The following is a 14,362-nucleotide window of genomic DNA, read 5'->3' as shown; positions in this document are numbered from 1 at the left end:
CAGTTCAAGTAACAGGGAGCAAACCCACCGTTTTTTCTTGTAGCTCGGCCTACGGCCTCGCACCTCATGAACCTGCAACCATACCGAATTTAAGTTTAAATACCAAGTTTCATGACTTTGTTCCCAGATCCCAAAGTATAAACATCTTATTTTAATAATTGTATTCCTCCACACATTTTTCTTCCCACCCTTTTCTTTTCTTCTGGGTTACATATAGATATAAAAAAAGAAAGAGATCTATTTTAAATAAGAGGTTCAAATACCAAATTTCATGTTTCTAACCTTCAGAGTTTCCAAAATATCGACGTCTTATTACAATAATTGCAATCCCCACACCTTTTTTTCCTACCTCTTTTCTTCCCCTTTTTACTAAAATAGTTTTTAAAAACGCTAAAACATGTGTCAAATTATTTCAAATGAAAAATTCAAATACCAAATTTCAAGTCTTTAACCGTAAGGGATTCGGAGATACGGCCATCTTTAAAAAAATTCTTTCCATCCCATTCTCCCTCTTCCCCGTTGAATTTCCAAAAATCGTTCCATACTGGTACCCTACATCACATATCTTATGTACTGTCCAAATTTCAAGTTCCTAGCTTAAGTGGTTTGACCTATGCGTTAATCAATCAGATAATCAGTCACTCTGAACTTTGTCTTTTGTATATTGAGATATTTGGTCTAGGAATTAATTCGTGCGGGTGGACAAGAGATGGCGCAACGAACGGAGCGTCCCACAGTTCCGTGTATCCACACATGTGTTGCAAACCCCTGTCATCGCGTATCGTTCGTAGTATAGGGCAGTGGATTAAAGCGTCAACAACACCAGTTTGTAGTTAAGTGAACATGGCGCAATTTGTGCCTGATAAAGTGTTTTTGTGGGGTGTCCTGCTGCATTACTTTAACATGCAGAAAAGTGCGACTGAAAGTCATCGTATTTTGGTGGAAGTGTATGGTGACCATGCTCTAGCTGAGCGAACGTGTCAGAAGTGGTTTGCACGGTTTAGAAGTGGTAATTTCGGCTTGGCAGACCAAGAGCGAGCTGGACAGCCAAAAAAAATTCAAGACGAAGAATTGACAGCATTGCTCGAGCAGGATTCGTGTCAAACGCAGGAACAACTTGCAGCAGCATTAGGCGTTGATCAAACAACAGTCTCCAAACGCTTGAAAGCCATGGGAATGATTCAAAAGATGTCACATTGGGTTCCACATGAACTGAAAGACAGAGACGTTGAAAGACGAAAAACCATTTGCGAATTGCTGCTTCAACGACAGAGCAGAAAGGGGTTTCTGCATAGAATTATTACGGGTGATGAGAAGTGGATCCATTACGAGAACCCTAAACGAAACAAGGCCTGGGTGAAACCAGGTGAACCAGGTCCATCACAACCAAAACGAGATATTCACTGTGCAAAGGTTATGCTGTGCATATGGTGGGATATGAAAGGTGTGGTGTACTATGAGCTGCTGCAACCGGGTGTAACTATGAATGGAGAACGTTATCGACGACAATTAATGCGTTTGAAGCAAGCTCTGGCCAGAACACGACCAGAATGGGAGAACAGACATGATAAACTTATTGTTCAACATGATAACGCTCGCCCACATGTCGCAAAACCGGTGAAAACCTATTTAGAAAATGTCGGATGGGAAGTTTTACCCCACCCGCCGCATTCACCAGACGTTGCTCCTTCGGACTACTACTTGTTCGATTGCATGAACAACGATTTGATTGGACAGCGGTTTACTTCTTCAGAAGATATCGAAACATGGGTCTCTGACTGGATCGCTTCCAAGGATGAGGACTTCTTTCGCCACGGAATCCGTACATTGCCTGACAGATGGGCGAAAGTGGTGGCTAGCGATGGACAATATTTTTCTTAAGGTATTTATGTATTTTGTGCTTGTACTACAGCTTCAATGTGTGCGTACCAACCGCACGAATTAATTTCTAGACCAAATATGTTTGTCATAGGCGTAACTAGAGGGGGCAATGTTGTCCCCCAGAATACCATTACAATACTATATGATCACTGAAAAATTCTTTCAATTCTCAGAAGTACGGGCCATGCCCCCCCTCAGCTAAATATTCTAGTAATGTTAATGGCTTAAGCCTCTTCTTCAATGAGTTTATATCTACGCCACTGATATACAGAGCATATTCGTGTAAAGAAAACATGGATCTTTATAGTAGCTTGTATGTCTTTCATGTTGTTAATATCTGCCTGCAAACTGGGGTTGCTGACTGTGAAGGCTATGTTAACTGTGAAGTACAGCCACAATACATGCACAGGTTTAATGATTGAAAATATCCTCACAAGATGTCAGCAAAATTGTGAACGGAATTATGTAATTTTCTTTATTTAATTCTAACGGCATATAAAATAAAATGATAAAACATAAAATCATAGAAATAAATGAACATGCAATGCACACGTATCCTGTGCATGTACTGTACACGTTGCCTGTTCAGTGCATGTAAAAAGTTAATCAACATGCAATACACAAGTAGCCTGTACCAGCATTATACACATTGCCTGTTCAGTACATGTAAAACATTAAAATAATAATTGCATTTTACATGTACCTGTACAGGCAATGTACATGTATCTGTACAAGCAAAGTACAACACTTCACAGTTTTATTGTGTTGGGTGCTCTAAATAGGTGTTGGGTGCTCTAAATAGGTGTTGGGTGTTCTAAATGGGTGCTGCATACCTGAAAAGCACATGTATTTCGCCTTATACATGCAATGTACATGTACTGTTTCTTTCTCTGGACATGTGCATGTATACGAATTTGTGTTTGTGTTTGTGATTCTCAAAACAGCATGTTCCTCACCTGTAAATAAACTGTTTCTTTTTCTGAACATATACTGTACATTGCATGTACAGGTTTCTTGTATGTGCGTGACGCCTGTAAATGCATGTTCTCTGCGTCTATACAGGCACATTAACTGGATACGTGCAGGCACTGTACAGGTGAAAAGTCGTGTTCCATTTTCAGGCACATGTTTGACATTAACTGTACAGGTGCCTGTTTTTTTCGTATGGGGAAGGTATATATATAAATTAAAAAAAAAAAAAAGCTATTGCCTATACGATTTAGTATTTATAAATTAGACTATCAATTGTCACTTGAAGCCGACAGTTTCTAAAAATGAAGAATTTTATTTAGATTCACCAACGGGATTCCATCTGACGACCAAAAAGCCAGTTCAATTCACAAGGCACCGAAACTATATAATTACTGCAAATGGTGTTAATTCTTTATTTACATATTTTTATTCAAATGCGAAGACTTTGAAAGAGTATTACAGACACCTTAAATTTGCTTTCACGCCATATGGTTAATTTTACAGTTGACTTTCGGTAGCTGCCAGCTAAAAGCGATATCAGTTTTACACTCAACTTTATAATCTCCAAATGTAACTTCTATGCTTTTTTGTTAAGACATGAAGAGAATTTACTTCTTGATCACTTTCCGGGTTCTCATTTGACAACGTTTCCCTTGACGATAGTCTCTATAGCAACGTTAATTGTCTTAGTATTTTTAATTGGCAAAATGAAATCTTTCTTTATTATCTACACGAAATTACCTGCTTTTGCAGTGTGAAACTTCTTCCAACCACTACAACAGCCGCCATAGTCATTCCTAGTGTTCCTGTGTGTTCTCTATTGTCTCAGGAAGACCCGCAGGTGTAAAACTTCGGCCTACCACCGACTTCTACATCTATTCCAATGGACTTCTTTCGTTTACCAGCTCCAAATGAAGTGCAAACCTCGCCACAATATACTACGGCCATTACTTTCAGTGACCTAGTGTATAAATACTAATTGAAAACGTCAAAGCTTCGACACCATCTCCTGTGAGGGAGATGTACTATATTCTACTAATCCTGCTTAGGATAGAGGACAAACTGTTGATCGCTTCTACTATTAGCTTCACTACTAAAACAGTACTATTTTTATTCGTACAAGTGTTCAGTGTTCTAGTGCTTCTTTTAATGTATACCACAACCAATATGCAAATTCTAAACAAAAATAATCCACTAGCTTCTTTTTTTTATTTTTATTTATTTATTATTATTTATTAATTTTTTTTTTTCATTTATTTACGCCACGGGGATGCAAGTTTTGCATGCTTCCAATACGACCTGCTGGCTGTAAACAACTTCAGACAACTACGAAGAAAACATCAACCATCGTCAACGATCGTCAAGAAACGAAGATCAATGGTCAGCAACATTATTGGATAAAAACAACCGAAACACTGCAGAATACATAAATCTTCACCAATTGATCGTCACCTCCATTCTCTAGGACACCTGGTCTCTGAGAGCTCGTTTATCCTTAGCATTCTCTAAAACGCCAGGTCTTTGCAAACACCTCAGCATTCTCTACGACGCCTCGTCTTTGAGTTTTATCCTCCTCTCAAGGAAACTTAGTCTCCGAGAGGTACCTACACACACTCCTTGGCGGCAAGGATCCTGTCCCTACCACCAAATATTCAAGAGGAAATATTTGAACTGTAATTAGTTATAACTGTGCATGAATTTTATAATACGTGACTGGGAAAAATCCGAAGTTTCCGAGTATCATTTTTACCTCTACCCCAAAACACAGAAGTTTAGAATATATTTATTACCTGTGTAATTAACTCCCATCCATTCTATTGCCATCGAAGGCCTTTTTCTTAAATATATTTTGGAAATACTGACAGCATTCAGCGAAAATCTGGATACTTATTTTTAAATAAATCTGTAACAAGGTACAAGATAGCAAGTACTTTTTTTGTTTATAAAAGAGCTCATCAATTGGCTTAGGTTAGTAATTAAACTTACCTCCTTAAGTTCTACTTCATAATCAAAAGTAGGTAAACCATCGTAAATATCGTCTTCTTCATTGTGATCTATCAGTTGATTAGGATTATTTGAACTCATTTCTTAGTCTAGCATTTCCAATATCCAGTTCAATGATTATCTGTATTCAGGAATACACTGAAAAAAGAAAGTTCAAAATTGGATGGATTGTGCTCTTCTAAACTTAACTCTGCATTTAAAAGAAATAGCTACATCAGTTACCTGTACAATCTCTTACAGCAATGTGTAAAGAAAATTGATATTCATCTTGCTTTCCAAAGCCCTGAATTAGTTTACCTATACACATAATTGTACAAAACAGGCGTTGTCAGACACCAAGAGTATTGTATATATATATATATATATTAGGGATGGCCAAAATTTTCCGGAATCGGAAAATTTACTTTCAGGAATTCGGAAAAATTCCGGAATTCAGAAAAATTCCGGAATTCGGAAAAAAATCCGGAATTCGGAAAAAATCCGGAATTTAGAAAAAATCCGGAATTCGAAAAAATTCCGGAATTCGGAAAAAATCCGGATTTCAGAAAAAAATCCGGAATTCGGAAAAATTCCGGAATTCAGATAAATTCCGATATTCGGAAAAAATCCGGAATTTAGAAAAAATTCGGAATTTTTCCGATTTTACTCTCAGGATTCCGGAAAGTAAAAATTCTGGAATTGGCCATCCCTAGCTAGTAGCTGTTAAAAGAGAAACACAATAATGAATATATATACTGTATTAGTTTCTTGTAGTTGGATATGTCTTTATCACTTACGTAGACAATTGCTACTGCAGTTATTTACTGCTTTATGAGGAAGGTCTTATTTTCACACACAAAAAAGTCGCCGGTATGTCTCAAACATTATCGCGTTCCCACCTGCAGCTTCTCCAAAGCACTGCAAACTACTTTTTAACCAGGCGAAAGGCAGTGAAGGAAAAGAAATCTCAACAAATATTCTAATAACATTCGCTTATTGTCAACATAGTGAGCGCAGAAAGTGCTCGTACACCATGCATACTTTATATTGAAAACAGCTAGCATGAGAACGGGAGGTGGAAAATACATATATAACCAGAATTAAGACTACACATCAGGGTGCGAAATCCCGGGGGGGATGGGAGGATTTCCCCCCCACCAAAAATTTTATACTTGCGTTTCCCCCCACCAAAATTTGAAAGGGGGACACCTTAATATGAAAATATAAGTAGGTCTATAATGAAAATTTTCAAACAAACAATAATTTTGAATGCATGCCTGTTTCAAAAAACGTAGTTTACTTGTAAAGGGATTAGGTGTTTAATTTTGTCGGTTTCATTGTGACGAGATGGAGACCTTTATTCTCTAGTTGCGTGCAAAATTGGTAAAATTTCTTAAACAGATTGTTTTTCGATTACAGTTGACGAATCTACAAACAGATTTGCGGATAAACACTTGCTGTTATATGTAACATATGTGGACGAAGAAAATAACCCTTGTTGTTGTTTTTATAAATTAGTGCCTGTAGAAAATGCCGATGCAAAATCTCTTGAAGAGAAAATTATTCAAGCGTTTTCCGAAGATGGCATAGATATTTTAAATCTTAAAGAAAAGCTTTTTGGTTTTGGTTTGGACGGGAATGTAGTGTTTACTGTGAGAAACAAGGTGTTGCTGGGGTTTAGTAGATGAAGTGGAAACAAGGTTTCCTTATAATGATGTGCTAAAGTGCTTTTCAGTGTTTGAAAATAAAGATCATAATAGCATGAGTGGTTTATACGGTAACGTAGAAGTACCGGTATATAAAGCAGCTCAATTGTTTGGATTGAATCCTGATAGTACAGTGTCAGAATGATTTGGTTTGATTTAGTTTAACGTCCCACGGTTTTGCCTGCTAGGCTAAAGGAGACGTGGACCTACTGATTATAATGGAATCCGAACCACTTTGGTCGTTCAACTGTACTCCACCGGGAATCGAACCAGGGACCACGCTAACCGAAGTCAAGCGTGCTAGCCACTAGACCAAACGGGGGTTCTACAGTGTCAGAATGGAGAGAGTACAAGTCAAGTTCTAAGTCGGTAAATGATTTTCAAGTTCTTAAAAGACTTAACGCGGAAAGTTGGTTCTGTGCCATTATCAAATGCTGCCTGTGAATGTGGATTCAGTGTTGTTCATATTAAAAGTTCCGAAAGAAACCGTATGTTGGCGAACACTTTGCAATCTTTATTGACAATTGAACTCAGTGGACCTCCTTTATGGGATGCTGTTACTGCTACTCATACGCAAGTTTCTTCTGGCCATCACATGTCCAACTCTCATTACAAACGGAAAGAAAGTAAGTTTTCTTTCTATTAAAATTTTTAGAATCTTAAAATTTTCCTCTAAGGTAAGATACGTTATTGTAAACTATATTTTAGGTCTATAAATAGAGTAACACAATCATTCAATACTCGTATTATTGTGGCTCTCCCCGCTGGTCTAGTGGCTAGCACGCGCGCACCATCTTCGGTGCACGGGGTCCCGGGTTCGATTCCTGGTGGGAGTGCCTTACAAAAATTTGAACGATTACCGTGATTCGGATTCCACCTTAAACTGTAAGTCCACATCTCACAGTCTCGCTGCTGAAAAGGGACACTAAATTTAAATCAGCAAATCAATCATATTATTGCATTTGTGCTTTCATTTTCTAAGGTTTAACGTCCTACGAATATTCAGTAAGGCGAAGGAAGGCGGTCATGATGAGATTAATTATAATGTGGATAAAGATAGTGGAGGGAAGCGGGAAGACCCCGAGAAAACCCACACACAATTGTTTGTATACAACACGCAGAATTTGGCGCGAGCTAGGATCCCGCCAGGGATCCCACACACCTGAGGTGAGCGCTCTAACCACTGAGGCAACACGGCTTTTTGTTGCCTATCGAGTATTTGTATTGAAATCATATCTGTTATTTATAATAATATATTCTTGCTAATAATACAATATAAATACATAGTATTATTTAGACTTACATAAGTGACGGATATGAGCGACCAAACTGAAATACTAAATACTTATCGAAGAAACGGGAATTTCATAAATAATAAAAACTATGCTCAGACGCTACAGCTCATGGGGATCTATGGCTGACCAGGTGAAGCGCTTCAAGTTAGTAGTTCTAATGCTTGGTTAGGAAATCGGCTCTCAGGGACTATTATTTCTGACTTATAGATCTCTACCACTATTTTGGTGAATGCAATCTTCAATATGATGGTAAACACAAGGATACTGTGCTTCCACGAAAGTCTAACCTGGACCATACGCACCGAAGTGTATATTAAATACAGTAGATAAGTTATCAATTTTGGTTAAATGGATAAATAACATTGAAGTATTTTTAAATAACAATTTTGACTAGTTTGAACACTTATTATTATTATTATTAGTAGTAGTAGTAGTAATAATAATAATAATAATAATAATAATAATAATAATAATAATAATCCATTAAAATTTCAACTTTTTGGAGGCCCCACGAGGCATTAGTGTGGATCGCTGAACTTCTTCCCCCCCAGGGCCGTGCTGGGATACTAATGAGGGCGGTGGACAAGCCTACTACAAGGGCGCCCATACAAAACGGGAATATATATATATATATACTTTGAAAGAAAGTATAGATGCCTTTCTATATCAAAATCACCACCAAATTTGGTTTAGTATTAACGTAAATAGCTAATATGTGGAAACCTTGAATCGAAATCTTCTTTACTAGAGAAAAACTTTTTAGTTCCTGTAGTAACATTTCTGTCAAATAAAAAGAAGCTAAATGTATCAACAACTTAATATAGCTCTATGGAATTGGACACAGGAGGTTCAGTGCTGGATTTACAAAAGCTATCCATTGATTTCCGTCCTTAGCCTACTGGACCCAGTTTCTACTTTATATTTCAATCTCTGCGAGACCATTTTAATATTGTCCCCCCATCTGCGCCTCGGTCTTCCTAATTTTTGTTTTCCTATTTGAATTTCCAGTTCGAACTTTGAAAGCGTTTCTATTTCTTCCATTCTGGCTACATAACCAGCCCGTTTGAGCCTCCTAGACTTGATGACCCTAACAATGCTTTTGTAAACGGTATAAAATTATGCAGTTCATCGTTATGGAGTTTTCGCCATTCCCATTCCTCTTGGAGTTCGAATATTGATTTAAGAATCTTGTTTTCAAATCCTATCAGTCTGCGATTTTCCCTCAGAGTCGGTGACAATGTTTCGTAACCATACAGCAGAACAGGCATGATTATCGTTTTATATTTTAAGCTACAAATTCTTCGACAGAATTCGCAACAACAAAAGATTTTTAACTGAATAATAACACGAAATCCCTGCTTTAAGTTGACATCAAATTTTTTTGTAATTATGGTTTTGGTCTGTTAATAATGATTCTAGATATTTGAAAGTATCCACTTTGTCGAAAGAAAATATTATTTGGTATTTTAACGCATCCATAAAATGCAGTATTACGATCCCGACAAACTTCCATTTACTTAGTTTCCTCTGCATTTACTTTTAAGCCCATATCTCTGCAAGCGTTAAGTAAGATTTCTGCATTCCTTTCTATTGTTCTTCATCCCCTATTAAATTTACATCATAACCATACGCCATAACCTGGTAAATACAATTCAGCTCTAGGACCTGATTCCTGTCTTTGATTTTCCTTATAGTGTTCTCCAGAATAAAGTTAAATAATAATGGCGACAACGCATCTCCTTCTTTCAGGCCATTCTCAACGTGAAAGCTCGTGAACAAGAATTTCTCTATTCGAACCTTACTTTGGGATTCATTTAAACATATCTTAATTAATCTACCTTTTTCGGTATTGCAAATTCTGTAAGCATGTTGTACAATATTTCCTTCCAACCCTAGTCTAAAATCAATAATTGATGTGCTAGAATATTGTATTCCCTTTCTTTTCAAGTATTTGTTGAATAGTAAATATCTGGTCTTTTACCTACATCCGCTCTGATAATCTCCAAAAATTTCATCTGCGTATGGAGTCAATCTTGCTAATAGAATGTTTAAGAAAATTTATTGGATGTTGACAGACGAGAAATGCCTCATACATCAGTGTTGTTGCTTTTCTTCTGAACTTGAATAATGATTGATTCTTTTCACTCTTGTGGAAATTTCTCCTTGTTCTAGATAAGGAGAATGAGTTTGTGTGTCTTGCTCTACAATTCCCCACCCCCAGCTAAAATTAAGTCAACCAGAATTTCGTCTACACCCGGAGATGTATGTTTCTTTAATTTTTAAATAGTGATTTCTATTTCTGTCTGGTTAGGTTCTGGAATATACGGTTATGCTGTATGCATTTCACTTTCTCCACGCACATTAGTTTTTGGCTATGTGTTAAGCAAACCGTCAAGGAAATCTTTCCATCTATTTCAGATGCTATCGTGATCAGTGAGAACTGTTCCTTTAGCTTTCTTTAATATATAAGCACAAAATTGATAGCCTTTTTAAAGTCCGTTGATGCATTTATACATGTCCCGAATGTTTTTATTTTTACTATTATCTTCAAGTTAATTTTAGCTTTCAAAAATTGCGTTTCTTTGTTCTAAAAGTTTTGGAAGTTTTCCGCCAGATGATAGTGAAATTTTATGTAGTTGTTTCGTTCGGATTTTGTAGCCAACGCTGCTTCTTCTCTTTTCTCTTCTCTGCTACTTTAGTGCATTCCTGGTTGAACCATGCTTTGTTCCTACGTATTTCTGCCTGTCCCAATATTTCTTTTGCTGAAATCTTAATGTTTTCTCTAATTTCAACCAAGTATCCTGAACACTAGTGCACTCCAAACCTTCTAAAACCGAGAATCTATTCAACACTTCAATCTGGCTTCCCTCTCACCTGACTCTCCTCTAATTTCTTTAAATTAAACCGCTCCGTTTTCAGATATTGAATATTTCCTTTATTCAACGATAGTCTCTCTCTTATTATCATAATCAACTTCTCTGAACGACCGAACATTAGTTGTGCTAGACTGTTTTCTTCTGTCTACTAAAACGTGATCAATTTGATTATGTGTTTTTCCGTCTGGTGAGGTCCAAGTATATTTATGAACGTCGCGATGTGGGAATTTTATAATCATCACAATAAGGTTTCTGAATGTTGCGAAGTTCACGAGTCTAACGCCGTTGTCACAACCTTCCTTATGCAGACATTTATTCCCTATAATCGGTTTGAAAATACCCTCTCGTCCTACCTTCGCATTAAAACCGCCTAACAGAATTTTCATATGGTATTGCAGGAGATGATCAAATACCCGTTCTATTCTTTCGTAAAAACTTTTTTTATTGTCATCCTTATTTTCTGTTGGGGCATGTACATTTAAAACAATAATATTACACCACCGACCCTTAAGAGAAGTAAAACAAAAACCAACATTCACAAATTCAACCCATGTAATTGCTGATATTACGCATTCGTTTGTGAACGAAAAGCCCTTATCCTAGTTGGTAATTTTTAATTCGTTCTCCGTAAAAGAACTTAAAATTTCCCGACTTGACTCCTCCATTTCCTTCTCATCTAACTTCCTGATATCCCACTAGTTCCATCTTCTATTTCTAAACTCATTCGTTACACATTTTAACGCGCTTGCCCTATAGAGACTTCTTATCTTCCATGTTCCAATTCTCATGTCGATTTTACTTTGCTGAGTTCGTGCCAAGTTAGGCCTATGAGTTCTGATCCGAGGAATCTGCGAATATATCTGAGCAAGCCTTTTTTTCACAGGATGAGTTGTTAGCCCCACACCAAATCCCCAATCTGGAGGATAACCCCTTGTCTGTCTGCGACTGCTTATTCAGTATATTCGCAGCTAATCTCTGTATCCGAGAGGCCTTCTCCTCGATCCACAACCTGAGAACTCGCCGTGCCGTGGTGACAGGAAGACCACATTTTGAAATTAATATAGCTATATTTTAGAATTACAATAGGTACTGATTATCCGAACACTGATTTAAAACACACAGGAACAATCAATATGCTCGGATATATGGACGCATATTAAAACTGTGAAAGCTTCGATGCCGTAAAAATGGTAAATTAGAGACTAGTGTCAATGTAGTATTTTATGAATGCATCGTACGTTTGACTATCCGAACTATTCTTGATGTATCACGTTGTTTCGTTTTATAGCTACATAACTTTATAATATTTTTGTAAGTGATTATACAGTTTACCTGTTCTCTGCCAATAGCAACTGTATGAATTGTAAAGGGCGCCTTGTATTCTTCACAGCTTCTATATTAACAATCATTATTTGAATTTATTATATAAAGCTGTTACACATGATAACTAAAACCACTTATCTATAATGTGATGTTTCGTAGGGCGTCTTATGTAAAAGGCGCACTGTACCTTTCACGGGTTCTTTACCAATAGTAACTGTATGTATTTATTGTACAGAACTGTGGTATACAGACGAGTAAATAAAATCGTTCATCTTTGATGTGGACTCGCAAGGGCGCCTAATGTAAAGGGCGCACTGCACCTTTCACGGGTTCTTTACCAATAAAACTGTAAGAATTTATTACTAAAAACTTGTAACTTTATTTATACTGTGATGTTTCGGAGGGCGCACCGGGACACGTCCCGGTGGGCCAGCGCGGGCCAGTTTCCCCCCCACCATTTGCAAATGATTTCGCACCCTGCTACACATTCATACATTTATTTCTATATACAAGAGAAAGGCCAAACAAAGACAATCACTGTTTTGCTCAGAAGAAAAGAGAGAATTCCTTTTTTGTAAACGCAAAAAGTCACCGTACACTTATGATTGAATTAATGCTTATAAAGTATATTACGTTATTTAATATTTTGTGGGATTACCCTGTGCGTTAATGATTGTCTGTAGTCTTCGTGGCATTGATTTCACCTGTAGTAGTTCGTAGTTCTGTAGCTTCGGGGCTATAGAAGTCAGTGGAGAGCTTTTGTGAACGCGGCATTGAACCTCCGGGTTCCATAGGCCATAGAGTTAGTTAATTAGTTAGTAGCTTCGGGACTGATTATGTCCCATTCTTCTTGAATAGCTTTTCTCAGGCCTTCTTTAGTAGAGAAGCTGTGCCTTCTGATTCTTGTCTCCAGAACAGACCATAGATGTTCTATGGGGTTCATGTCTGGGGATTGGGGAGGTGTGCGAAGCTGTTTCAAGGTATTATAGAGTAGCCACAATCGAGTATTTTCCGCTGTATGTTTGGAATTGTTGCCTTGCTGAACAATAAATTGTTTTCTGCGCACTAGTATGGAGATTTTCCTTTAATATGTTAATATACACTTTGTGGATCATCACTCCATCGATAAAGTGGAGACGACCCACTCTTGAGGCACTCATACAACCCCAGACGAGCACGGACCCTCCTCCGTGTCTTACTTTAGGGACGAGATTTTGAGGATTCATCTCTGTATTCACCTTGCGTCATACCATACGCCTCCCATTGGATTCGATAAGATTAAATTTACTTTCGTCCGAAAATATGACCCTTTTCCAGAAAGAAGCCTGATCCCTTATCTTTATACTCTTTTTCAAACTTTAGTCTCTTTATACGATTTGTCTTGTTCACCCATAACATTTTCGACCATGATACCCTGCAAATATTCCGCACTGTACTGGCTGATACTTTAACACCGCGTGTTTCCAAATCCGTTGCCAATTGCACAGCACTACTTTTCGGAACCTTTTTTCTTTCCCTAATAATGTAACGTTTATCTTGTTCACTCAACACTCTTGGTCTTCCAGTTTTTTTTTTTTTTTTTTTTCGCACAGTGATAGAAACATTATACATCACAATTATTGTTTGTACTGTTGAACGAGGTCTGTCTGCAAGGTTTCCTATCTTTCTCAAAGATTTACCTTTCTTATGCAATTTAATAATTACTTTTCTTGTCTCCTCATTTGTTTCTGTTCGGTTGCTTCCCATTTTGACAGCCCGCCGTGCAGTTTTTTTCACTCCTATTCACAACTAAACTCATTCTGTTATTCGTCATGCTATACAGAGGTGTATAATCAGGTGAATACTAGTGAACCCCAGTTGTAGTACCTTTGTTTCGTATTCGTACGTCAGGTGTACGATCTCTTTTTGCGTCTACTCTATACACTTTCTACGGAATTTATTTACTTTCTGACCATTAAACTTGTCTTCGTGGTTCTTTATTGATATATTCATAAAGCTTAGTTTTCATTATTCATATTGTGTGTGTTATTACACTTCTTAAATTTTCTGTTTCTTTTTCGCAGGCATTCTCGTTTCAATAGCATAGGTGTACGAACACTTTCTGCGCTCATTGTATGTACAGTGAATATAAATTTATAATTTTTGACTTTACGAAGTATACAATGTAATTGTTCAATAATTAACATAAGCAGGCATTCATTAGTTTATATTAATATAATAATTAATAAAACTAATAAGCGGGTGATTGATGACTCAGTGGTAGAGTTTTCATCTATGGTATTCTAACCCAGGACATGTGGGTTTTCGATGGCTAATTTTGTGTTCG

General features: G+C 37.2%; 1 protein-coding gene across 3 annotated transcripts in view; it reads right to left on the bottom strand.

Annotated features, from left to right (window-relative positions):
* LOC145686319 (uncharacterized) overlaps positions 1–14,362 on the bottom strand; it is a 358,756-nt gene that overhangs the window by 250,173 nt on the left and 94,221 nt on the right. For all 3 annotated transcript variants that reach the window (XM_081759521.1, XM_081759522.1, XM_081759523.1), the window contains exon 2: positions 4,840–4,995. In XM_081759521.1, coding sequence (XP_081615647.1) covers positions 4,840–4,938 — 99 coding nt within the window. In that variant the 5' untranslated portion in view covers positions 4,939–4,995. The remainder of the gene's footprint in view (positions 1–4,839; positions 4,996–14,362) is intronic.

This window comes from Thermobia domestica, chromosome 5, assembly GCF_964235325.1.
Source record: "Thermobia domestica chromosome 5, izTheDome1.hap1.1, whole genome shotgun sequence".
Lineage (NCBI taxonomy): Eukaryota > Metazoa > Arthropoda > Insecta > Zygentoma > Lepismatidae > Thermobia > Thermobia domestica.
The sequence above is the reverse complement of the archived record's forward strand: the minus strand, read 5'-3'. Positions and strand labels throughout refer to the sequence as shown.